Source organism: Chamaea fasciata, unplaced genomic scaffold (genome assembly GCF_029207755.1).
Source record: "Chamaea fasciata isolate MVZ Bird 193981 ecotype frontalis unplaced genomic scaffold, bChaFas1.0.hap1 SCAF_17, whole genome shotgun sequence".
NCBI classification, from domain to species: domain Eukaryota; kingdom Metazoa; phylum Chordata; class Aves; order Passeriformes; family Sylviidae; genus Chamaea; species Chamaea fasciata.
In genome coordinates, this window is record NW_027094102.1 from 9,469,430 (window position 1) to 9,494,838 (window position 25,409).

Sequence of the window (25,409 nt, forward strand, 5' to 3'; positions counted from 1 at the left end):
AGAACCAACAAACATTTGCCAGAGCTTGGCTACCACATTGGTCTCACTGCAGCCAAGAAGAGCCAGCAGACAGCCCCACACTCCAGCCATGCAAACCTGGGCTCCTGAAAATCCCTTTTACCAGTCTACTGAATCCCCACCTAATCCCCAGCTTGCACTATTAACAAATGATGCCTTTCTTAGGGCTACCTTCATTGGGGCTCTTAGAGCCACAAACCTCCCATGGGGGGCAAATTGATTTAGTCACTGGACGGTTTTCTCCTTCCGTCCAGGAAGGCGAAGCAGTGTTGGGAAACAGTTTGCCACTTGCAAGTCAAACACAGATACAGATGCACACATGCCTGGCAGTATTAACTCACCAATTTCTCACAGATTAAAGGATCTGAAAGGATTTCCCTTAATGGATCATTTTAATGAATAGGTTATTTATGTCCCTGTGTTCCTATAGTCTGGGAGTTCTGGCAGCTTTTCTGGCAGCAGTGAATGTGAGGGAACAGGCAGCATAACTTTAAACACAGATTTCTTTTTAAACAAAGATTCTGATGGCATTTATTACACATTTCAAGATAAACTCAAATACATGTGGTATTGGTAATCTCTACATACTCTAAGTTCAGCAAACAAGAGCATTCAAATAGGTATAAAGCTGTCAGGAACAGACTGAGGAATTCATCTTAACCCCTCTTCCCCCCAACAAAACAAAACCCCAACATCCATGATTTCTACTGAGCAATGAGTGAGCCAGCCTGCAAACAGCTGGATGTGGACATTGATGTAGGAGCTGCTATTTCAGGTAACAGCCACACAGTGCCCACTGCTAACAGGATCAGAACTGCAAAAGTGACTCTGTATTTTGGATAACATGTGTCCTGTGATTCCATTAAAGCATTAACCCCCTGCTTTAGGTAACCTGCAGAAAGTTGGAATTTACATAAAACCATTCTCATGTATTAAAATGGAAAGAGAGATCTGCAGTGCCCACTCAGGGCTTTTCTTTGCCCTGCAGATCAGAGGCAGAGCACAGGTCCATCATGGAAACTCATGGCACAACAGTGCTCTTTGTTATTTGCGTGGGAACCTTTTGTAATACTTCTTTGTACTGAGAACTTAAAGCAACTTTAGAGTGCTTGTGTCTCCTATGCTTTGTTCTGTCCTCCTGGTACTGCCTTCATGTAGCTCAAAAAAAAAATATTTAAAAAGCAGAATTTAAAGCAGAACTCCAAGCTGGGTTTTAAGAAGTGCAACTTGGTGCCAGCATTCTGGCTAAGAGCATCAGAGAGCCTGGAGCAGGGAAGTCAGAGTCACACTGGGACTGGGATCCATCTGTCACCCCCACCAAAAGTAAGAGTGAGCAGAAGACGTGGCTGTTCTCAGCACTGATGGTTTCTGTAAATGTGTTACTCACCTGCTGTTAAAGAGCACACACCTGGGCCCACCAGGCATTTGTGACTCGAGGATGGGACTCTCTGTATGCAAAGAGGATCACAGACTTGCAGCCCTGCCAGGGAGAACCCTTCCTTCAAAGCCACTCTGAACCCTGGGTGCGCCTCAGAGAGCAGGTTCTCCTCCCATTGACTCACTCCTGATCAAACAAACCAAGATGTGAGCTGGCATCAGGAAGCTCGAGCTGCACTGCAGAGACTCCGTGGCTACGTCACCACCTATCTCCTTCCTGTCTAGCCATATTTAAATCCAATCCTGGATTGTCCCTGGGCCTGGAGAGCCAGAGCCTGAGGGAACACAGTGTCTGTGTCTCCTGCCACACAGCCATGGTGCACAGCCGGCCTGCCACCCCTTGGATCTTAAAATACCACATCTCCTCAGGCTGGGAACGTATTCAGCCTCAGGAGGAATTCAGTCAGAGGAGATGGAGCAGACTGTGGCAGGGAAGGCTGGGAGGGAATTTGCAAGTGCAATGATCCCCAGTTTTGTGGTCAGGGATCAGCCAGCTGGCAGGAGGGTTTCTCCACGGCACAGTGCTGGCTGATACACCACCAGCGCACCATCCCCAGACACCCACCTCAGCAGCTCCTCTCCAGCATGCAGTGCCTGCTCTTCCCAGGTTTCCAAAAACAACTTCACTAGCACAGGCATTAAATTCTGCACCTTCCAGAGTCAAATTGTTTCCTGATTCTTGTAGTCATTGCAATCCCCACCACAGGCTCAGTTCCCTGAAATGTACCTGCTTTCAAAGGTGGGAATAGAAAGGAAGAGTGCATGGGTGGGGAACAAGAGGCAGCCACGCTGGGGAAATGAAAGCTTTCATCTCCAGCAGTCTGGAATCTGGTGAGTTATTACCTAAAGAATTAAAGAATATGACAAAGGCATTATGATTAAGCCATAAAATGCAGCTATGTATTTCAGACTAGATGACAACAGAGATTAATACAAAGCTGTGTAGTGTGGTATTCTTGATCCATTTGATCCCTCTGCCTTCAAAAAACACAACACCAACTGGTATCCAAAGCAGCAAACCCATGCTCCACTTTCCACAGGGACTTTACTACAAATCCCAGCCAGCATGGAGGAGCCAGGCCACCAGCCCTCTCTACCCACCAGAACTGGAAGAAGTCACTCTAATGGTGACTGATACATTAACCAAGTCAAATGAAGTCCTGGATATGTGAAGTTCTCTTTGCTTGTAAGAAATCTATGGCAGAATCCCAACCCTTCCACTCTGATAAGTTTCTTCTCCCTTGTCCCTGAAAAGTAAAAGATGGCAACGCCAGAAAACCATTAACACAGTTAGTTGCCTTTGATGTTGTCTCTGAGGAAGCATGATTATAGGTGGTTATCTGGTCTTTGGAGGCTCATCAGTCACACCTCTATCGTTTCTTTTTGGTTTCCTTCTTGGGTTTCTTGCTTATCTGTGGAGCAGCTGCCTTTGGCTTCTTCACTGTCTCTGAATTCTTCGGCTCAAAACTGTCCGAGTCCTACAAGAATCAATTAAGAAACAGTCAGTAACTTTTTTCACCATTTGCTAACAGGTTGCCTTGGGGATTGGAGTATAAGCCAGAGGAAACAAGTGCTGGGTATCTCTGTTGGAACACACTGATGTCCAACTGAGGCCACATTTAATGAGACTTGAGCAGCATCATCTCTGCTCCTTCTGCATGTGCTTTTTGATGAGTGTGAGTTTCTGCACAGAAACAGCTTGTTACCAGAGATGCCATTAAAAGCTTAAGTATCTAAAACAGGCTTTAGAGAAGAAGAACTTTGAAGGCAAGAAGAAAATCAAAACTAAATGAAAACTATTTGAATTAGGAAAAGATAACACATAATCACCAGGGTGCATGGAAACAGTCAGCAGGCATTTCTGCCAAACATTAATCACTATCATGTGCAAGACAAAAAAATATTCCTCAAAGCAGCAGTAAGAGTATAAAGTTCAGAGCCTCTAAAATCCAAGGAGGGAATTGCAGGCAAAGCTTTCTTCACCTGGACTAACAAAATACTGAGATGTGATGCTTGTTTCCTTCAGAGAGGATGAGAGATAATATTGCAGCCACGGGAAATAAAATCTAGTTATCTCGTGAAAACACAAGGGAACAGCGCCAGTCTCCTCTGAGAAAGCACACACATGCAGATTGCCTCCTTTCATTAAATGCATTTGAGTATAAATATTGCTTTAGCATCTTGGGTTCTCTCAGCCTGAGTGTGCCAACTGGAAAAGGACGCACAAAAAATGGCTGAGCGAGACGTGCGAGTTCCAAGCTTGCAAGCCAGAACTCCAGATAATGGAGGGGGAGGCAGCCTCTGACAGTGTCCTTTTAATCAAAGAGCTTGCTTCAAACGTCTCTCAAGTTACTGAGGGCTATTACATCTCACATCTGTGTGGCTTTCCAAGGAAGGAGACTTGGCTGGCTTTCCAAAGGCTGTGATCAGTGCGCAGGGAGCCGGCAGGCTCCAGGGACGTGGTTATTACTCAGGGATGCAGAATGCTGCTGCCATAACGTGAACACTGCTGCCTTCTAATGTCCAAACCAAGGCAGACTTCAAAGTCTGAGGCTCCAAGACAGCAAAGTTCCCCAATATCTTACCCGGACTCAAGCATCATTCTCAAGGTCTGGAGGGGCAGCCTATGCTGTTTATGGTCTTGTAAACAGGTCATATGGACAGCACAACAAGAGGACAGTTTATTTATGGAGAAAATAGAAACTAGAGTATGCAATCAACAAGGCATACTACAAAAGTAAGCAGTAAAAGGTCCTTGAGCCGTATCACTTTCATTGGAGGCTGGTCTCCAGTTTCCCACTCCAGACCAAAGCTCTCACTCTTTTCAACTTTTAAGAATGGGCTTACTTGGTATTTCTCAAAAATTTACTGGGGAAATGATGGACTCTGACAAACAGGTGCTGGTGGCTGCAGAGTAACAGTGCAAAGGTTGAACTCAATGATCTTGGGGGTCTTTTCCAACCTGAACGATTCTAAGCCTTGCAATGCCACTGCTGCATGGTATCCAGCAACTGCCTGTTCATCTCCCTGCTGGGAGCTGCAGCTCCTGCGGCGGGACAAGCAGGAGGGAGCATGATCCATGGCAGGACAGCATCACATCACACCAGCAGTTAAAGGTGGAAAAACTGGGTCATGAACTTTATCCTTCACTCTGTACTTCATCCTGAGGCATTCCCTTCCCCCAATGGGTTGAGAATTTCCGTGCTCCCTCTGCACAGGAGGGAGCAAACATGGAAATAAAAGAGTCTGAAAACAAAACTCCCCATGCTGAGTTGTTACTGAAAATATACCATGTGCCTTCTGACAACATCTGTGTTAAAGCACCAAACTTGCAGCACTGAAATTTCTGTCCCCAGCACCAAAGACATTTTTCCCTTTAATGAAAAAAAGCCAGGCAGAAGCAGGACATCCCTCAGTCTAGAGGAACAGCTCACCTCAACCTTTCCCTTTCACCTTCTCCTGTGCCAACTGCATCAGAGGACCCTTGGGCACTGGATGGGATGTCAGCCCTGAAAACTGCTTTCCTCACCTTTAGGATATATTAGAAACTTCACCTGCATCTTGCTTCCAAAAATCACACACAAACTCAAGCCCAGAGTCATTTCCTGAAAGGCAGGCCCTGCAAAGGGGATGCCCGATTGCCTGCCTGGCAATTAATGAAGCAAATCAGCAGCAGGATGTCAATATGGGTTGGGACAAAGCCTTCTATTGCAGCCAGGAACTGCCCATGCATTTAGCACCTTGTCAGAGCTTCAGGTTGCTTTTTTCACTGATATTAAGGGAGATCCTGGCTCAGATATTTGTTCCTGACTTTCCTATCTATTGGTAAATCACAAGACAGAAGCTGGAGGGGGGGGGAAAGCCAGAGGGAAGGAAGGAGAAAGAACAATGAAACCGCCATCAATCCCAACATTCCCTCCCATCCTGTTTTCTCTGACCCTGCCCATTTATATCAATGTTAAAGAGCACTTCTTACTGTCTTGTGGGACTTGGACACGGGCAGGATGATGGCGAGCACACAGATCAGCTGGAAAATGGCTCCAAAGAAGAGCCCATAGCGCAGCACATTCTCCATGAACGTGGGCTCAGGGATTTCAGGTGGGGAGAAATCCAACTCTGCAGCCATTGTCAGTGCACCCTCCTCCTCTGCTGCTCTCAAGAAGACTGGTTACTGCAAGGGGAAAAACACAGAGCAATTTTTGGCATCATCCTTTCTGGCACTCGCTTTCTCTTATCCAAAAGTGACAGACTCCCTCGTGGAGTTGTGAAGACACTCTTGATCTACTGGAGCAATAACAAAAAGGAAAATGAAAGCTGTGTTTAATTTGGGTCTTTGTCTTTTGTCACCTGCCTACAAAAATAGCCCTCAACTCCTGGTATTAGGCCATTTGTGGGTGAGGAGCAGACAAACAAAATATGAACCATGTTCATGAAACAATAAGGCAAAAGCTTAATTAGAATAAATTTCTTCCTGAAGTTGATTACACATGTAAGGTGATTACTATTTATTTTTACATATATTGTCTATGTGGTCACAGCCTTGTTGTTTTAGATGCTGTACAAACCCAACTACTTAAACCACACAGAATTAGAGCTGTTGAAGGCAGAGGAACAAGTTATGTGTATAAATTTAAGTGTGGCTTTAGTGGCTGGTTGCACTAAGCCCCATAAAACTTAAAACAGTCACACAGGTAGTTTGTGGCAGAGTTAAATATTGATCTCCTGGGCCCCAAGCTTCTCAGCCATGAGACCATCCCTCCTTCCTCCCTTTATCTTTTGCTAATGGAGCTGTCAATTTGTTCTATGAATGAGTAATGGCTTTTTACAACGAGGGAGAACTCTCCTGCCAGAATTGCTAGAGTAGGCCTCAGGAAGTCCCCAAAGGGAAATCCAATTAGTTTGAGATGCCATCACACTCAGCTGTGATTACTGCCCGACTCTGTTTTCCTGACCTGGATGATCCCAGTGTGCATTCCCCGGATCAGCACTGCCCCCTGACAGTTACAGTTCTCTGTACCACTAAAGCTTGGGTGGGTCTGAGTTTGCATGCTGAGTTTGCCTCCTAGAAATGATCTCCACAGCAGGCTCTGCATTTCTCAGGCTGGGAGGAGATTGTTACAATCTGCAGATGTGACCCAGTCCAGAAGGATGGCAAACGTGGTGTGTAATTCCAGCAAAGTTACAGTTGATAAATTTGAGAATCAACTCAATGCCATTGCACAAGAGGCAATATCACTTGGTGATATACTAAAACGAGAGGCATGTAAACATAAATTACAAAAAAATAATTATTTCGTTTTCATTCAGCTGAAATACAGGATGTTATTTTGGATTTTAAGACAGGAAAACATTTCCAACTGCCCAGACTGACAGCCACTGGAATAGACACCGTGCAATCCCTGCACTGGTGGTTCAGAAGAGCAGATCAGATAAGCACTGGCCTGGCATGGGGTGTGGGTATACATAATTTTGCCTTTGAACCAGGAGATAAGAATAGGTGACCTTTTGAGGTCCTGTCCTGGTCTGTACTTCAGTGAAAGAAAATGTTTCAAATTCTGATTCAAACTCAGTCATCAAGGGCTGTGTGAGACCTGTAGATGAAGTCAGGACACACAGATCCACCCAGGCTCAGCCAGCCCCGAAGGCTGCTCAATGCTGTGAACAAAGCCTGCATGCCTGTGGCTCATCCCAACTGCTTTCGCCTTTTAAATCACCCCCTCTCCCAACCCACTAAGGCAGCAGTTCCTAAGCAGGAAACAGAATCACCTCTGAGTTGCATTTATCTCATCTGGATATCTTTTGAAAACTGCTGCTGCCTGCCCCTGCCCTCAAACACAGCAGGAAGGGACGTTCCTTCCTTCCTTACCTGGAGTTTTCTCAGGACAAACTCCTACTGATAATCCTGATTCACCCACCTGAAACACAACACAGAGATAAACGAGAGAAGGAAACAGATACAATGAAAACAAAAAAATGTCTGTCCTCATCTTCTACAACTGTCCCCTCCTTTCCCCTTTTGTAGCTCATCTCCCTTGGAGGCATTAGTATTTCTCTAACAAATCCAGGTAACATGACCTGCACCAAGAGCTCTCCTGCAGGCTGGCAGCAGCTGCCACCACCATTTGAAGCAGTATCCCACGAAATATGCTCAGAGAAGACCTGGAATTGTGCTCCAACTAATTACAGCAGTGTCCTTGCTTGCTCAGGCAACCCACACTCGGACCATCGGTTTTCCTGCTGTCAGTGGAGCCAAACTCTGAGCAAAAATCCTCAGTTTTAAAAAATCCAGTGGTTCACACAATGCCCAAAGCCTCTGCCTCACACCTAAGCCAACAGCACCAAAGATGTGTCTGTTCCCCATAGCCCAGGACCGGGCCTGGGATAAATAATCCACATATTTCCAGGATCAGGGCCATGCTCCAGCCAGGAGACTCAAACCCTTCTTCTCGCTGCACGGTGTTTCCCAGCTGACATCTTCAACCCCTGGCACTCCTTAAATAATTGGCAGAGGCCGAAAGCCACGGGAACAGCTCAAGTAACGTCTATGAGCTTCTTCTTGGGGTGGAAATAAAGCACAGTGAAAGACCCCGTCGAAAGGGCGAGGCACAAAAGGCTCAGGTGGGAATTTTTAAATGGCTGAGCAGGCGTGGGGATGGAGCCTGGGCAATTTCCACGGGCTGCTGCTATCCGCACCGACATATCCACGGCCATCAGCGCGGCCGAGGAGCCCGGCTGTGGGCCAAGGGACAAGGAGCGGCTGTGCATCCCAGGGCGGGGACACGGCGTCCTCCTCCCTGCCTCCCTCCCTCCCGGGCCGGCCCCGCCGGCCCCGGCAGCCCCAGCGAGGTTTCCCCGGCGCCGCGCTCGCCCCCCGGTGCCGAAGCCGCCGCCGCCGCCGCCCCTCGGCAGCGCCCGGTGCCCGCAGCGCCCGCCCGGCCCCACTCACCGCCCGCTCCGCTCCCGGCCCGCGCCGCCCCGGAACTGCTTCCCGCCCGCAGGAACCGCTTCCGCCTCCATCCGGCCCCCGCCCGGCACATCCCGGCAACCGTCCATAGCAACCGCCCCTAGCAACCATCCCAGTGACCGCCCCGGCACATCCCGGCAACCGTCCGTAGCAACCGCCCCTAGCAACCATCCATAGCAACCGCCCCGGCAACCATCCCAGTGACCGCCCGGCACATCCCGGCAACCGTCCATAGCAACCGCCCCTAGCAACCATCCATAGCAACCGCCCCGGCAACCATCCCAGTGACCGCCCGGCACATCCCGGCAACCGTCCATAGCAACCGCCCCTAGCAACCATCCTGGCAACTATCCCAACAACCATCCACAGCAAGCATCCCATTAACCCCCCGGCATCCCCCCGTGGCCCCGTGTTGCTGAGGGTGGCCTACGGGCGGTCCAAGGCCTGGGGGTTCCACTGCCACGTTCCTCCAAACCCCCTGAGGCCGATCAGCTTCGTGTGCCCTGGGCCTCACCCCAGCTGTGGGTGCCCAGCCCCAGGTTGGTCACAGAATCCCGGAATCAATAAGGTTGGAAAAGACCCCTGAGGTCACCAAGTCCAGCCTATGACCCAACACCACCTTGTCAACCAAACCAGGGCACTAATGTCATGTCCAGTCTTTACTGAAACACCTCCAGGGACAGTGACTCCACCACCTCCCTGGGAAGCCCATTCCAATGTCTGATCACCCTTTCTGTGAAGAAATTCCTCCCAATGTCCAACCTAAACCTCTCCTGGTGCAGCTTGAGGCTATGTCCTCTCCTCCTGGCTGGGTGCCCCTGGCAGATGCACCCCAGGCCTTTACACCTCCGGCTCAATGTACTAACCCCCTAAATCCCTGTGAGTGTTTTAATCCCACCACCAATTATGTGGCCTTTCAGTCCTGGTGGGTCTCTCTTTATCCACAAGGTTGGCATCCGCTCCCTTGACATACTCTGGCAGCAACAATCAAGAAGTGCTTCTGGCTTTGCCCTTGACAGGGACTTTATTTTTAATGTCCCGTCCAGTTTCCAGCTCTGATCTGGAGATGTCTCGATAAGATAACCTACCAAGAGGGAAATGGCTTGGGCTCTGTTTTGCTTGTTTGTGGTATTTAAAGAATCTGATTTGTTTTGCCCTTTTCCTAACCCCAAACTATCAGGTTGGTTTTTCTGCAGAGCTTTATTACTGGGGAACCTAAATACTTTGGGGAAAATCTAATCAGTTACTTATCTACTGAGGAAGTAAGATATGGCATTTGTGATAAAAGGATTTTCTAGGCTGTTACCAAGTATTTGAATTAAGTGGATATTAACGAAAACAATTTCAAAGATTTTTAACAATTGGATTAGAAATATTTGTCTTTTTTTTTTTTTAGTGCAAAAGACATTACAGACAACTGGAGAACACTGCTGAATGAGCGGCAGAAGCCAGAGACATTTATACACAGAAATTCTTCTGGCATGATAATCCTAAGAGAAAATGACACTTAAATGGAGCTTCCCCGCCCCTGGTGAGTGGCTAAGGGATAATGCCAGAGCTCAGGAAAGCAGTAAATTCTGCCCTTTCACCTTCTTACCTCCCACACTCTTAATGTTTAGGATGAAAAAAAAAACCCCACTGAGAAGGAAGAAATAATTCTTGAAAATGTCAGGAGGGATTTTATCAGAACGGATTAACAGACAGATTAAATTCTTCCCAGTATTACCAGGACACTGAAGGTGCTGGTGTTGCTGTCCACACACCTTGTCACAGGCTGCAGTCCTCGCAGATGGAGTCTGCAGGCAAAGGGGAAAAGACACTCGCTACTGCATATTTTATTAATTTTCTTCTCTCCCCAACAGAAAGGGCACTACTCACTCCAAGCAGAATTAGGCAGGTGGAATGTGCAGCTCCTGCCCCTTTTCTCCCCCTCTATTTCACCCCAAGGCTGCCAAACCCTCCAGGCCAGGTTGAGGGTGCCCCAGTGTGGAAGCCACAAGCAGGTGGTGCCCTCAGCCCAGTGTGGCTCCCCACCTTCCACCAGCATCACACTGACCCACTCCTTGCACCTGACTGGGAAACGACCAAAAAAGGGAAGATATTTATTACAAACAAGGGAAGCTTTTCCCAAAGCCTACCGGATGCAAGTGGGTTTCAAAGCTAAAATTGATTCAACAAATGGACACAGTAATTTTGTCAGCACTCTGTTGTAACTCAGGACAATGCTCAAGCAAGAAGTCTTTCTCCAAATCCAAATAGTCACTGGCTTTTAAAAGTCCTTTCTACATTTCTTCTTTGTGGTATTTCCCACTTGTCTTTGCAGTGAGGCCTCTTTATTACCACTCACTGTATGTGTGATCCTTGTGCTCCAAGGTCTTGTCATCTTCAGGTTGCCTCATTCGTATTCAGCCAGGAAAAAAAAAATTCTCACAACTGCTCTCATTTCTCATCCCTTACTGGAAACACAGCCTTTTTCATTCCCTCTCCATAAACCACATTTTGCCTTTTCAATGCCAGTAATCTCATTCTTATTCTGGTTTTTATCAGAGGCTTTTCAAAGGATTGAAGCTGACTCTCCCTGTTCACTGATTCTGGCTGTAACCTGCTGTGTAACCTTCTAGCCAAGGCTCCTTTCCAAACTGAAATGAGAGTGGTAAGACCAAAGATGAGCTCCTTAATTACTGACATTCACTGCTGGCATCTCAGCTCTGTCTGCCAGGGTTGGAGGAGGAAGGAGATGGTATTTAGAGAGCCAGAAATTCAAGAGTCAGTAACTCTCAAGCCTACAGCTGAGTGTAATGTGCTGATGCCTGGCTGAAAGTCTTGGCAGTTCTTGGGCTCCAGAGCTCTGCTGGGGAATAAACAGAGCCAGACAGGTACAGGCTCTATAAATGGATCCCACCTGCAGACCCATCGGGCCTCCTGGCAGATGCACATCTCACAGGCTGCTGCCATTTGCTCTGTTGCACAGGCTCAGGGAGAGTTAATGTTTGAAGATTAAGTAGGCTTTTCAAGCAGGATTTTAACACCATGAGACAGTCCTTTCCAACAGCACTTCTTGCACATTTTGAATTTCTGATTTATTTGGTCTGTTTTTAATCTGATCCCCTGCTTCAGACTCATTCTCAGAGTGCAAGCAGTGCTCTCATCCACAGTGTCTCCTTCCTTGAGGTTATTTTGATAAATGTTTGTATTTGGCTTCCTACCAATACGAATTCCTCCAGGGAAAATTCTCCTCAGGAAATCTATTGATGTTCAAAGGGTTGAGTCTGGAGGATCTGAAGATCCAAGTCTCAACACTTTATCCTTCCAAGAAGAAGAAACCAAGTCTTGTATGATTTTCTAATGGCAAGTCTCACCACACCCGCTGGGTTGGAGTTTTGGGGGTTTTTTTCTTCCTTAGAAGGATCTAGTAGCACAGGCTAAATCTTGTTTTTCTCATCTCATTTTAGTTCGCTTGCCTTCCACAGAAATGCCTGGATTTTTACAAAGAGCTTAGAAATGAAAGTTACTGTGAACACAGCAGTAAGGAACACAGCAGTAATGAACACTGCAATTAAATGATTATGAATTTATTATAACGTGCCCGAGTTCTGCCACTTAGGATAAGACACAAAATGGGTTCCATCCTACCTCTGTGGTGGCAAACCCAGGCAAAAAAATCCATAACTTTTAGTCTTAGGCAGTTCTATTTAATTCACTGTTAGGGCATTTGCCACAAGTTAGTCTCCACCCCACCTCTCACTCAAGTAAAAGCAAACCAGAGGGAACAGCTCTGTCCCCAGGGCTCTCTTGAAAGTGGTAGAGGATGGAGAAGCCACTGTGTGTGACATTTTGGAGAAGTGCAGAAAAGCTTTTGGCAGCTGAGAACAGAGGATGGTATTTTGCCATTTGATGAGTTACTTCTGACTGTCATTACTTTCAGCCCCACGAGGCTGAACCCCAATTCACACACTGCTCAGCTTATCTGAAGCTGTGATGTCGTGCACCTGGAAGAGACAGGGGTGATTTTTTAAAGCATAGCATGGAGACCAAGGGAGGTAAAGCTGAGAGGAAATCAATACCTGGGAAATTGCTTCAGGATCCTAACTCTGTGTCTTTTGTCAGCGAAGGATTGGCACTGAAATAAGAGTAGCTGGCATCTGCTTCACCCAAGGGCCATGGGGAGGGTGGGTCTGCCTGGATGTGGCTCCAAAATCCAGCAGTTCCAGATGCTGAAGGTGCCCGTGGCAGCTTGTACCTGGCAGTAGATTCCATCAAGCTTGCACTGGAGTGGGCTTGGGTTTAGAGGGCAAACTGAGAGTTACCCACTGCTCGTTGCTAACATGAAGATCTGTGGGAGGTAATGAGTGTTACAAACCTCCCCCTGGGAGCCAGGGGATGCTGACACATCATTTGCTGTGGGAGGGAGGAGAGATGGGGAGAAACTGGGAAAGTTCTAGGGACAAACTAAGAGATACCCTAAAGAGAAAAAGCTGTTCGTTTGGCAAATCAAATTTGTCATCTGTTGTGTCAAATTGTTATCGATACTAACCCTGAAGTGAAATTGCTGTGGGCAATGGTGTCACACAGGCAGTGTGTTTAGACTGATAGTCCTGGGGGCAGTTCTGGGGCTGTGGGGAGCACAGAACTGCAGCCAGAGCCCCCTTGGCACGTGCAGAGGGCACCAGCTCTACATGTGTGACAGCCCTACTGAAAAAATGACCACGAGAACAGAGCCTGCCACTGCCAGCTCAAACACACACCGCAACACCAACAGGGATGGATGCAAAACTGGCTCCAAACAGCTCTGGATCTTGTCACAGTCTGTAGCATCTTCATCCAGGCAGCAGTGGGGATCACAGACATTTCTGCTGCAGAAGCAGCTGCATGAGCCAGAGGGAAAGCCTGCAAAGCTTGGTGGAGAAGCTCCAAAAATGACCTTTCTGGGTCCTGGGAAGACAAGAAGGTTTTGATTGAAGCTGGGACAGGAAATCCCAGGGACAGAAATGCTGCTCTATTTATGCTATGGCAGAACTCCTAAGATGGATGTACCCAACAGAGCCTTGAGGGTTTTTAGAAATTTCTGCTGCCTCCTGCAATTAACCCAAAGCCATTGTTGTGGATCTGGCTGGGTCCAGCTGTGCATGGCAGGAACCCAGCCTGGGCAGCACAAGGAAACCCCTGGGATGATGCAGTCTCCTGTGAAAGCAGATCACTTGAGGTATGGACACAGCTCAGAACCCTCCTAACCCAAGCTGAGCATCAGGCAGCTATAAACAAGTCAGTTATAGGCTGATTCTCCTTGATCTATTGATTCTCCTTGATCAGAGAAATATTTCCTGGTATCACATGCAGCTCTGTGTAAGGCAAGGGGCCAGCTGGATGGAGAATCAGCTCAAGACCAGGCTATAATACCTTGAAATAGCGCTGGCTCTCGACTGGTTTAACAGCATGATCTGATTCTTCTGCTCAGCCAGTGCAGCACCAAGAGAGTGGAAGATAAATAAGTCATGCTGAAAAATTAGTGCAACCAGCCTCATGCATGAGAGGACACGAACAGATTCAGAAAAGCTCACAAAAATCCCTTTCCGGTTTGCAGGGACTGCATGCAGCTGAGTGCACCAGGACAAGGATTTTGGAAAACCTGTTCTGTGCTACCCAGAAATCCCCATCCCCAGTGTCTCCAGTGGATGGCACAGATGATAACATACCTGCCTGATTTGCAAGAAGCAATGAGAGACAATAACAGAGTTAGACCATCACTGGATGCTTCTGACCCCCTGCACACATAGGCACCCACGTGCACCCAGCTGCACCATCCTCCCTACAATCCCGCCCTGCCACCAACAGCTGTGGTGCCACTGTGGTGTCAGGGGAAGGTATTTGGCAGCAGGCAGACATGAGTCATCTCACCTGCTGAAACTTCTTCCCATCATCGAGTCATGAGACAGGACGGTCTGCGTCCCCATCAATTCTGGGCATTGTAATGTCAAGACGAAAAATCTGGCAGGTGGAGCTCATGCTGACACCTCGTTTTGAGCTCCTCTGAACTGTCCTGGTCTTCTTGGCATGAAGGCTCTGTTGTTTTAATGGGGCTTTCATAAACCTTGTTTCGGGAACGAACACAGCTGCCAGTGCATGCAGCACCCCGGGGAACACCTCAGCCTTTTTCCAGAGCACATGAATGGAGCAGGGCTTTCCAGCTGCTTTGTGGGCTTGGTGTGAAGCTGTGATGTTTGGGAGGGACTGAAGCATGAACTGCCCCCCTAATGCAGGTGTGACTAACAAAGGAGAAGGAGGAAAAAGCTGATAATCAAAGAAAAATAAAATAGCAAAGAAGATCAACCCTCCTGTTCAGGCAGTGTGAGAAAGTACTGATGCTTAACTCACTCTCATTGTGGAGTGGAAGGAAAAAAAATGCAACTGCAGAGGAAAAGCGAAGTTTACCCAGCAAAGTGAATTTGTCGTTCACTCCGCCAGATTATTGCTGTTATTTGCTCCTCATTCTTTGAGGGATAAAGAGAAACCGTGCAAATGACCCCGGGCTGAGGGCATAGCCCCCTCCCCGCACACGCACACACGCACACACACAAAGAGGATGCAAACACAGCCTTTGAAATTCAGCAGGATAATTGATTCTCTGACGCTTGGAAGCCCACGGGACTCCTGAGGGAGCTCAGGTATAAAAGGCGGAGATGCACCTCCCTGGCAGGCAGAGGACACGGGGGGAGCTCCGGGACTGTCCTCCCTGCCCGGCCGAGGGTCCTGGTCCTGCCCGGTGTCCGCGGGGCACGCACCAGCGGGATCCCACGGGCGGTCCCCAGGAGAACTGGGATTTGCGACAGGGGAAGGAGCACCTGGGCAGGAGCTGATCTAGGAAGCGCTTGTTTTCTCCAGGAACGGTAAGTGGGAGCCTCTCTCTGTGCGTTTAACAAGATAATGTCTATTTGGAAGTTGGAAGCAATTAAATTCCACTGAAATGCAATCAAAGCTGGCATCGGGAATGAGCTTCACCAGGTACTTTTGTACCACCAATATGCTTTTGTACCAAGTTATAGAATGAAACAACAATTGAACTACATCATAAATGCAAACCAATGGTATTATACTATAGATGAGCTTTATAAATATAAAATACATTAGATGATTACTAGCTGTAACACAGTTTTTCTCTTTTGCTGTGTTGAGGTGAGTTTCTCTTAGCCTGGAAAATGAATGGTGTTTTACTCACCCAGCAATGAAACTGTGTTTGAGTGAAACCAAAGTCTGAGGAGAAACACAACTGTGTGTTAGTTACAGGTAATGCAAAGCCAGCCACGACGGGGCACAGGGAGGCATTTAAAAGGATTTCTGCTTTTCTAACGCAGCATTTCAGGGTATAAAAGTTTTGGCTTTATAAAACAGCAGGCATGGCAAAAGCTTCATTTCATCTACACAGAGGTATTTTGAAGGCTGCTCAGGTTGAGGTTTCAGAAATGGCAAGAAGTGGTTACTCAGCTCTCCAACATCCCTGTCACAATGCTGCTGTTCCCACTGCACAGGATGGAACAAAGATATTACACTTCATCTGCTGGAATGGTGCTAAAAGCTCTTCATCTTAAGGGGGATTTATTTATTAATCATTTTTTCACATGCTGCCAGAATGGAAAGCGAAGTTGTCCCTCACCTCAGGAGAATTTCGAAGGTGACAATGTTTTGCAGATCTGTCAAGCTGCCTGCACACAGGGTGACACTTCAATTTCCCAGTTTCTCCTCTGAAATAGCAGACACATCTGGGAAAGGATGTAGGACTTTCATTTCTGATTTATTCCCGGGGGAAAAAGGGGGACAGCTATACCCAAAAATCTGGAAGCAGGCTGTAGCTAAGGGAGAGAAGACAAAGTAGGATAGGGGAAGAAGGACAGAGCCAGAAACAAACAAAAAAAATAATTGCAAAGTAACTAATAGAAGAGAAATAAAAAAAGGATCTCAAATGTTCAAAAAAGCAGTTCTAGAGAAACCCCCAACATTTAAAGAAGAGAAGCAAGAGACAGAAAGAAAGTGGTGATCAGGGCTGTATCCTAAGAAGAAGAAGGGGAAGCAGACACCTTTGGGATAGGTTTTCATTTACATTTGCACTTCACTTCTCAGCTCACGTAGAAGCTTCCCTAATACTGATAAAATCTCCTGGTTGGCACTTTCTATAGATGCTGGTGCCACAGACTGCTGGTACCCACTAATAGATGCCTTAGATAATTTCCTCTATTTAGAAAGATCTGACTTGGGGTTTTCTTGAAGATATTTAGGGAAGAGGCAAGAAAAAGCATATTTTTCCAAGTTCAAAGGAAAAAGTAGAAAAAGCAAGGGAAGCAGGGGATTTGTTCTAAAAGCAGAAGTCCTGTGTGTCTATCAGAGTCCCTTTTTTCCTTCCTTTAAGCATTCCTTGGCTCTTTGAGGGGCCAAAGTGATTCTGTAATAGAGCAGGAGGCAGGAGATGCCACCCATGAGCACAAGGAGCTTTGCAGGACCAGGAGTTACTGTGCTATTCCCAGGGGAAATGCTGGGGAAGCTGCTGGTCCCATCTGGGAGCACAAGTAACTGGAAACAGAGACAGGGTGAGAATGAATTTGTGATAAAAAACCCCAAGCATTTCTTAGAGTGACATTTCCCCCGAGTCTGTCCGAGCACTTCTGACACTGCCACGAATTCTGTTGTTAACTTCCCTGGCGTCAACACCAAACCCACTTGCAAGACCACAGGTCCTTAATCAGCCTCCCCCTCTCTGTCCAGGCAGAAACGAGAGCTCACTGATGATGTTTTCCATCAGAGAACCTCCCTGCCTCCCCCTCATCAGTAAAACCTACTGCTTGAAAGTTCACTTGAGAAGTCCAAGCAAGCCCTTTCCATCTGGAAGCTGCTCCTTTTACAAGCAAGTATCGTTCTACATTTGGAAGAGGTTGTTTCTTTTTTTTTTTTCCCCCCTCTTAGGGAGATCAAACAACTTTCTGCTCTTTTCTTGTGTAAAATGAGATAGGGAACGGGGAAACTTGGTATTTTCAAGGTGCCTATCCACATTCTTAAAGAATCTTCTTTGAGCAAAAGATCAGTCGCTTTCAATGGAGACTCAGGAAGAGCAGCATTCACTGAAATACCTTCCTACTGTGGTTGCTCGCTTTCAGGGACAAAAGCTCGGTATTCAGCTCCCGAGGGTGGGTGACCTCGGGCGACTCTGGCCTGAGTCATTCTCAGCGCTTGAGCCGAGCCCAGGACACGACGCTGGGCAGCCAGGGCTGCACACACGGCTCAGCCCAGCTCACCTCGCACCGAAGCCGCGCTCAGGGCAGCTGCGGGGGCTGCTCCCCGCACGGCAGCTATCCAGCCCTTCCAAAGGGACATTTTTCAGTCCAGTCCCGTCTCCACCCCCGCTCCACTGAAGGAACAGTCTGTGTTTTGTTTGCCAAACCAAGCTCAGCGCTTGCCTTTGATAAACGGCTTTGCCAGGGTTACCTCTGTGCCGGTATTACCCCTCTGCTCAGGAGTTTTATTTGCATTTCCCCGGTTCTCCCCAGTCGCTGGACAAGCAGCAAGGCAGACCAGCCAGGTGCCAGGCACAGACCTGTGCCCTGCGGGTGCAGTCATGTGAGCAGACACATCCCTGGGAGAGTGGGACAGGAGAGGTCCCAGAGTTGGTTGCAGATGGTTCTCTGCTGGCAGCGAGGTTCCTTTCACATCCCTGCCAACTGCTGCCCTCATCCAGGTGCTTTTACAGCCCGTGCAGGGGTTCTTGGGGCTCACGCCAGCCCAAGAGAGAGCTCTAGAGCTCTCCTCCAGCACAGCAGCTCAGTGAGGGGTCCCACAGCATCAAACCCTGATGGGCCCTGCCTCCCGAGCCACGGCAGGCACCGGCTCCCAGGGGGTCACACACAGCCCCCAGGAACTGCCCTCTGTGGGGGAGACTTTGCCACACCCAGACATCTCTGCCTCGGGAAGCACCACAACCACAGAGGCACATCCCCAGTCCCTTTGAGCTGAGAAATGAGCAGAGGGACTGAGAACACAAAGGTGGCACTCGGCATCCCCTCCTGCCCAGGGCACCTCACTGCCCTGACTCAGGCTGCTCTGTGTTTTAGGTGACTCCAAGGGGTGGAAGATGCTGGATAAGGCCACCCTGCTCCTGTTCCTGCATTTAGTCACATGCTCCATCTCCTCTCCTCTCTACCCAGCTCTCAGGTAAGTGCCAAGTGCTTTGTGCCACACTCTCATTCTGCTTCATCTCTGACCTTGAGCAAAACAAACAGGTGCCAAACTAAAGTTGTCAGTGCTTCTGAAAGTCAGAAGAACTCTAAATGTGTTTCTAGGCCCATTTCTTTACCCTGTCTTATTTTTTGGGTACACTGCTGGCCTAGGGTTGATTTCCAAAGAAGGCAGGCACCTGATGGAATATTTCAGCCCAGACAGTCGGGTTTAGAATTGAATGTTGGGTTCTGTAAAGGGAAATCTGGCAGCACCTCCAGCTCAAACACTGATAAAAATTTGTGGCTGCAGAGCTACTGCACTGAAGTCAGAACTGCAAATATTCTAGCACATGAAATCTACAGATACCTATTAATATTTCAAGTATTTCCTTGTTGTAGAGGTACAACACTGCTTTGTACATCTACAAATCAACAGAAGCCCAAAATTGAGCACTGGCTTCTCTAACGTGGGTTTGCAGTGTCCCATAGAAAATGCTTTAGCCTTTGTGCCAAAGCCATGGCACACTGATACCAGAAACACTGCAATTTTGCTCAGGGATGCTGGGAGCTCAGCAAGGGGGATGTGTGTGTTTGAGGCAGCTCTATAAACCATCCTTTCATTGCTGGACGAGCTTCAGGGCAATTTCTAGCCGGGGAGAGTGACAGAGACAGTACTTGTGTTACTGCTAAGATGGGATGACAAATGGAGAAAGGAAAAGCAGGAGAGTAGGGAATGATGGTTAAGAAGACTGAGCCCAGCTGACATCGGAGCACATCTCACAGTGTGCCTGGGGTTTCTCTTGCAGGTACAGTCCAGGGCCAGTTGCTGCCAAGGCCATGAGCTTCCAGCTGCAGCACAGCAGCTCACTGCAGAGCCATAACCCCTTGGCAGAGGAGCAGGAGGAGGAGGCTTTGCTAACAGACCCCACGGAGAAAAGGTTTGTCCCTCACCTGCCAGCCTTGCTGCTGCAGAGTGTGCTGGTTACAGTGTCCCCCCAGCCCAGGAGGAGACCAGCAGCTCAGTTAGTCCAAAACCATCACCCATGTCCAGAGTCATGTCCTGCTGTCCCCCACCAGTGAGGACACAGGGGCAGGCTCACAGGCTCCTGCAGGGCACAGAATTTTCCACTAAGCTCTGGGAATCTAGCAGGGGTGCTAGAGCCTCTCCTTTGCACCTCTGACTGGAGATAGAGGATGATTATTTCTGTCTGAAGTACAGAGAACTCGTCCTTACAACAGTGGGACCAGACGAGTGGTTTGTGCTTTCCTCACCTGTGGGTTTTCTGGAGCCTAACCACAGGCTAGAGATCTGCTGGAGGCTCCTGTCACCCTGTCCCAGACACAGCCCTCCCAGGAGGTGATGGTGCTGCTGCAGAGCACAGGAATATCCCAGCCCAGCTCTGCTCTAGATATTTTATTTTCCTGTCACCTCCATGTCAGGATAGAGCTCCCTCAAGTCCTTTTACCCTCTGACACTACAAGGTGTTTGCTGTGGTTACCTGCCCTGATATCAGCACTGTGCCACCTGGGTTGTCTGGTTATTTCCCACCTGGAGGGTTCACTGGCAGCTCAGAGAGCACACTGTGCTTCCTTTCCCCCCAGGATGCAGCGCCACGCTGATGCCATATTCACTGATAACTACCGGAAATTCCTGGGGCAGATTTCCGCCCGAAAATTCCTGCAGACCATCATTGGCAAGAGGCTTGGGTAAGCCCCAGCACCCTGCTGTCCTAGGGCTGGGTTCTGCTTATTACCCTGGGCAGTGTCTTCCATACACCTGACAGAAATAGCTGCCTTCCACTGCAACAGAATCAACCTCTCCTGCTGTTCCACATCCCAAAGGGCATCCTGCACCCCTACAGTCTTGGATACCCCTTATCACAGTTATCATTAAGCAGCCTAATTAATCCTTTCCTCCAAGGCTGTTAGCATCAGATCAGATGAGAGCTCTGCTGCAATAACAACAATATAGCTTGCAGATATTTGCCATGATCCTTCACTGGTAGGGAACCATTATCCCTGGCCTGGTTTGAGCACAGAAACCAGCATCTCCATTCCCCTTGGCTAGTTAAACTACTGACTGCCACTAAACAAGACCAACTGGTCAGATGCAAGCCAGCCCAAATCCATCTTCTAACAAAGCAGCAAATACAACGACCAATTTCTTGCTGAAATTAAGCAGAATGGCCCCAGGCTCAGTCACAGCAGGCTCCCTTTCTGTGCTGCTCAGCCTGAACCAAACTTTGAGAGAGGGACAAAAAGGCATCTCAGAAACAAGGAGGTTTCTCACCTTCACCTAACAGAAGCAGCGAGAGCAGCCCAGGGGAAGGGATGCAGGAATTCCTGAGCAGGCGCCAGTCCGACAGCATCCTGATGGACAGCCAGTACCACCAGCAGATGGTACTGAGGGACTTCCTGGGAGCCATCCTGCAGAACCAAAGGTGGGTGGGGATCAGTTCATTCTCTGCCCTCTGGTCCTTCTTGCTGGCTGCCTTCCAGGTGTGAAGCTCCTGGATTAAGTGCCATTTCAGGAACAGTCAGGGAAAAGAATAAGGCTGACTCCAAGCAAGGTGCAGATAAGAACAGCCTGTCCTGAGGCAGCCTGCACCTCACAGCAGCACATCACTCTGCTGCCTTCTCAGCCTCAGAATCCAGTAAAATAACAGCAGAAAAGAGAATTTCTGTCTTGATCCCAGTTATACAATCCCTGTGCTCTTCCTTGGCAGGCCTCAGGACATCGACAGCAGTCAGTTAGAAGGCTTTCCCAGCACCCTGGCTAAGCTCATGTAAATACTTCTCCCTTTTCCATCCCTCCCCGCTCTGGTGAGTACCACTCCCTGCTCAATCCTGTGCATAACTCACTGCTGCTGCACTGCTCAAGGTTTGCAGGTTCTCCTTCAGCAATGCCAGCTGCCACTGCTGGCTGTCCATGAAAAAGGTGCTTGCTGCAATTTAAGGGGGAAAAAAACTTCCAATCAATATTGTCAAGTCCCTAAAACCCTGCTAGTTAGAACAGACAGACCACAACTGCTGTGAAGCTGCATGTGGATGTCTGGGAACAGGTTTACAACAACCCAAAGCAAGCACAGCTATATGAGGTAGAGTGTCTGAGTGTCTAGCCCAGGCTAAAGGCAGACAAAAGTCTTCCTCCAGCAGCAGAACCTGTCTCTAGGTCCCTGGGACATCTCTGGACAGCAGAGGAGGTTTTACTGTTTTCTGTATCCCTCACTCCTGAAAACAGTCATCTGGAACTTGAATTATGCTCTGAATCTTGCGAGCCTTGGGGGAATGAGAGCCAGCAAACTGTCCATCCTTGGGAATACCTTCACTTGGTCAGTTTTCCTTTGCGAAGCAACCTCATCTTACCGCCCTGTCCCACAGAAACCAAGCCTGTCCAATCCTGCCAGCATAATATAAAGGGGGGTGGAGAGATCAGTGTGCACATGAACAAAAGAGGGGCTGGGGAAGAGAGGGAAGATCAGAACTCTACATAAATCACACCTATGGATTCAGCTGGGAGAGCATAATATTCCAGCATCTCTCTTGCCATGCTTGACTCGGTTACCTTCCCACAAAGAAGGTCAGTCAGGAAAAGCCTCCAAAGGATGAAAAAATTTCTGTGTGTGCTTATGAAATTTTCTGGTAATTCTCATTTCCTCCTCTTTCTGTCCAGAATAATTCAGAGCTCATGGACCAAACTGTACAGTGAGCCCCTCACAGCAGTGAAGACACTCCCAGATGTGAGCAGCTGGAAACTGATGCATACACTCCTCAGATTTGATCCAAGGAATGCACTGCTGAAGCACTACTTAATTTATTCCAGTCTTGGCAATTTAACTCCCCTCTTGAAATACTGCTCTGTACTAAATCAGAAAAAACCCACCTCTGTGGTTTAACCTCAGGCTGCTTTACACAGAGACTAAAACAAGCGATACACTTGTCATCCTGGGGATATTCTGTCTACTAATTAAGGTTTCAAATCACAAAGTGTAGCAAAATTCTGCCAAGTCATCTTTCTGTTTGAGGGCCTGATTAATAAATATGAGGCCACCAAAAGGCACCTTTAGGCAACTTAGTAAATTGATTACAGCGTCCTCTAAATTGATGCTGATGGCACAACCACACATAGCAAGGATCAGGGTGAGGTGGGACACGAATCCACGCATCTCCCGTTCATTGGAAACACTGCCATGGGCTGACACAGAGCCCCAGCAGCAGAATGAACCCTAAAGAGCTCAGCTATGCTTATTGCTCAGCCTCCAGGAGTTCAAGCTGAAGTTACAACTCTACCAGAGCTAAAGGAGATCCCTGTGCATCAGATTGGGCTGTCACTGTTTCAACTCAGTGTTCTGTTGAGTGCCATCCCCTGGCTCTGAACTCCACCGTGGCTACAGTTACAACAGTGAATGTTTCAACAAGAGTCATTAGTCCAGTGATCTCATACAGCCACTTCCTCCCTCTCACCCTAATCCATCTGTTGTTTGTGTAATAATTATGTCTTCAGAAATGTAAATAACACCAGGATGGGGTCTGCTCTCCCATCAGCAGCAGGAAATGAGAGTTGCTCTAAATAAACCTGTCCAACAGCAGGTCAAGATGGCTCTTTTGTTGAGACCTTAGTTTCTTGATTCTGGGCCCAGAATGGAAGATGCTCCTCAAAGACAGTTGTCAAGTGCACCAAGGATGACTCAAAACTGGGCTAACAAAGGCACCAGCTCCAGAACCAATAACAACACCAGGCTGGAAACACAATGATATACAAATGTGTGTTAAGGTTTATGAAGTCTTCCCTCCTTGCACTCCAACACTTCCTTGTCAATCTGCAGTAGTTACCATCTCATTTTCCCTCAGGTGACATGTTTTAGGATAGGAGGCTCCAGTGTGCATGGAAATTATTTCATCCTTGCACCAAATCCCTACCTGTTACAGCCTCCCTGTTCAGGTTTTACAATTCCAGCACTAGGGAAGGATTAAAAATCACCCAGCAGGATGGGAAACACCGAGGGGATGCTGAGGGACATCAGTGAAGCTGTGACAGCAGTAGGAGCACTAATGGATAACTGCTACCTTTCCATGGGCAGGCAGCTGTCAGAGACATCCTTCTGCTTCACAGTGCAGAAATACACACAGGAAAAATCACCTGAGCAGCCTGGTTTGTAAACCTGTTTCGTAACAACACACTCAAAGCCATTAGGACTAACTCACTCCAAGGAAAGGAATTGCAAAAAATGAAGAAGATTCCTAAAGTAGACAGAGTAGCGAAAAGAATTTAAACTCTGTTAAGTGGCATAAAAGGCACATGCAAACACTGGACTGGGTACTGCCAATAAAATCAAAAACATTTCAGAAAGTGGGTGATTAAGTCTGTCATTAAATGAGTGGGTGAGTGCAGCTATTTGGAATATAAGAGACTCCTTTGGAAGTTCAGTTTGCTGCAAAATGAGGAAACAAATGCTCAAAGACTGCGAGATTAAATTAAAAGCAAAGCAAATAAAAATATCTGAGGAAAAAATCAAAATAATAAAACTAATCTTTCCTAATGCATACCCAAGGAAGTAGAAAAATCATTAGCAACACACACAGCTTAGACAAGATGCGTCGCAGGGACACTCCATGGTTTTCCTTTTGATCCATGCTCTCCTTGGATAACACACTGCAGCTCTACAGGCACAGGCAAAGTTCTGCCCTAGCACAAAGCATCAGCAGAAAGAAGTAGTTACTAAACAAAGTAAGTGAGCAGTAACAAAATATGAGGCTAAAAAAGAATATTTCCAGGTAAATTATTACAAATAGCATCTTAGTTATTTCTTGTCTAAAACTCCTTTAGTCACACAGGACTTGATGCAGCCTGAGATCTGGTGTTTGGAATGCAGAGGAGGTCAGAGAAGTTCATTAAACCTCTGTGGGTCCATCCTAATGTTTACACTCAACAAGCAGGTAGGAACTGCTAGAACAGGCAGGAACAGTGAGCTAAGTGTGAGCAACAGCATGGGGAAGGGACAAGGTGGATTTAATAAAGTGGGGTCACGTCTTACACACATGAAATGCTTTGGAGGATTCAGATCCACACCCTTTATCTACATGCTTGCTTGCTGATGTGATTTTCCTGGATTTCCAGAAGACATTTCATAAGATTCCTTTGCCAAAAGGCCTCTAAAGCAACTACCCTTGACAGAGGATGAACAAGAGCGGGGAGGGAGCAACTGTTAAGTTTTCCATGTGGAAGTTGCGCATCATGAGGAGATTTAAGCCTTTAGTGACTTCTATCTGTGAGTCCTTCAGTAACACCCAAATCTGCTGCCTCAGCACAGCTTGGTGGTCCTAAAGGGAGTAATTAGGTGGGAAATTAGAGTTTGAGTAACTCAAACACGGCCACAGGGCAAGCAGCAGCCTGACCTTTGGTTTCACAGAGGACCAGAGGCAACAACCTCCATCGAACTCGAACTCGTATCTGGAGTGAGAAGGCCACTGCCAGAGGCTGGAGAGAAAGTGAAGCCACACAGGACCCCCAAAACTGCTGGGTCAGAGACAGCCAGGCACACCACCACCACAGCTGGCTCCCCTCAGGGTCTGACCCAGCTGGGCACAGCCTGGAATGCGAGAGAGGAGCCTTCAGTGGAGAAAGGCAGGAGGGAAATCCTCCCCAATAAACTGCCCCCAGGGAAAGGACATGAAAGAACAGGAAGCTTCACACTCAGTAATGACTCACACACAAAATTACCCACCAGAAAAAGCTCTTTTCATTCCCATGTGAACCCAGCTTCCAATCACTGCCTCTGAGACAGCCAAAACAC

The 25,409-nt window shown here is 47.8% G+C and overlaps 2 protein-coding genes across 3 annotated transcripts; one reads left to right on the forward strand and one right to left on the reverse strand.

Moving 5' to 3' along the window:
• Positions 1 to 519: 519 nt before the first annotated feature.
• MANBAL (mannosidase beta like) lies at positions 520 to 8,425 on the reverse strand. Of its 2 annotated transcripts, none has more exons than XM_066199055.1 (4): positions 8,402 to 8,425; positions 7,322 to 7,370; positions 5,432 to 5,626; positions 520 to 2,933 (listed from the first exon to the last, which is right to left on the reverse strand). In XM_066199055.1, the coding sequence occupies exons 3-4, from the start codon at positions 5,579 to 5,581 to the stop codon at positions 2,826 to 2,828; spliced, it is 258 nt and encodes an 85-aa protein (XP_066055152.1). In that variant the 5' UTR covers positions 5,582 to 5,626; positions 7,322 to 7,370; positions 8,402 to 8,425; the 3' UTR covers positions 520 to 2,825. The 2 variants fall into 2 exon arrangements, with proteins under 2 accessions (XP_066055152.1, XP_066055153.1); XM_066199056.1 differs by lacking the exon at positions 8,402 to 8,425 and adding an exon at positions 7,780 to 8,026.
• A 6,706-nt stretch (positions 8,426 to 15,131) lies between these two features.
• GHRH (growth hormone releasing hormone) lies at positions 15,132 to 23,578 on the forward strand. Its single transcript, XM_066199002.1, has 7 exons — positions 15,132 to 15,303; positions 18,511 to 18,610; positions 19,422 to 19,553; positions 20,218 to 20,322; positions 20,919 to 21,056; positions 21,342 to 21,438; positions 22,289 to 23,578. Exons 2-6 carry the CDS (start codon positions 18,531 to 18,533, stop codon positions 21,403 to 21,405), a joined length of 519 nt encoding a protein of 172 aa, XP_066055099.1. The 5' UTR covers positions 15,132 to 15,303; positions 18,511 to 18,530; the 3' UTR covers positions 21,406 to 21,438; positions 22,289 to 23,578.
• The last annotated feature ends 1,831 nt before the right edge of the window (positions 23,579 to 25,409 follow it).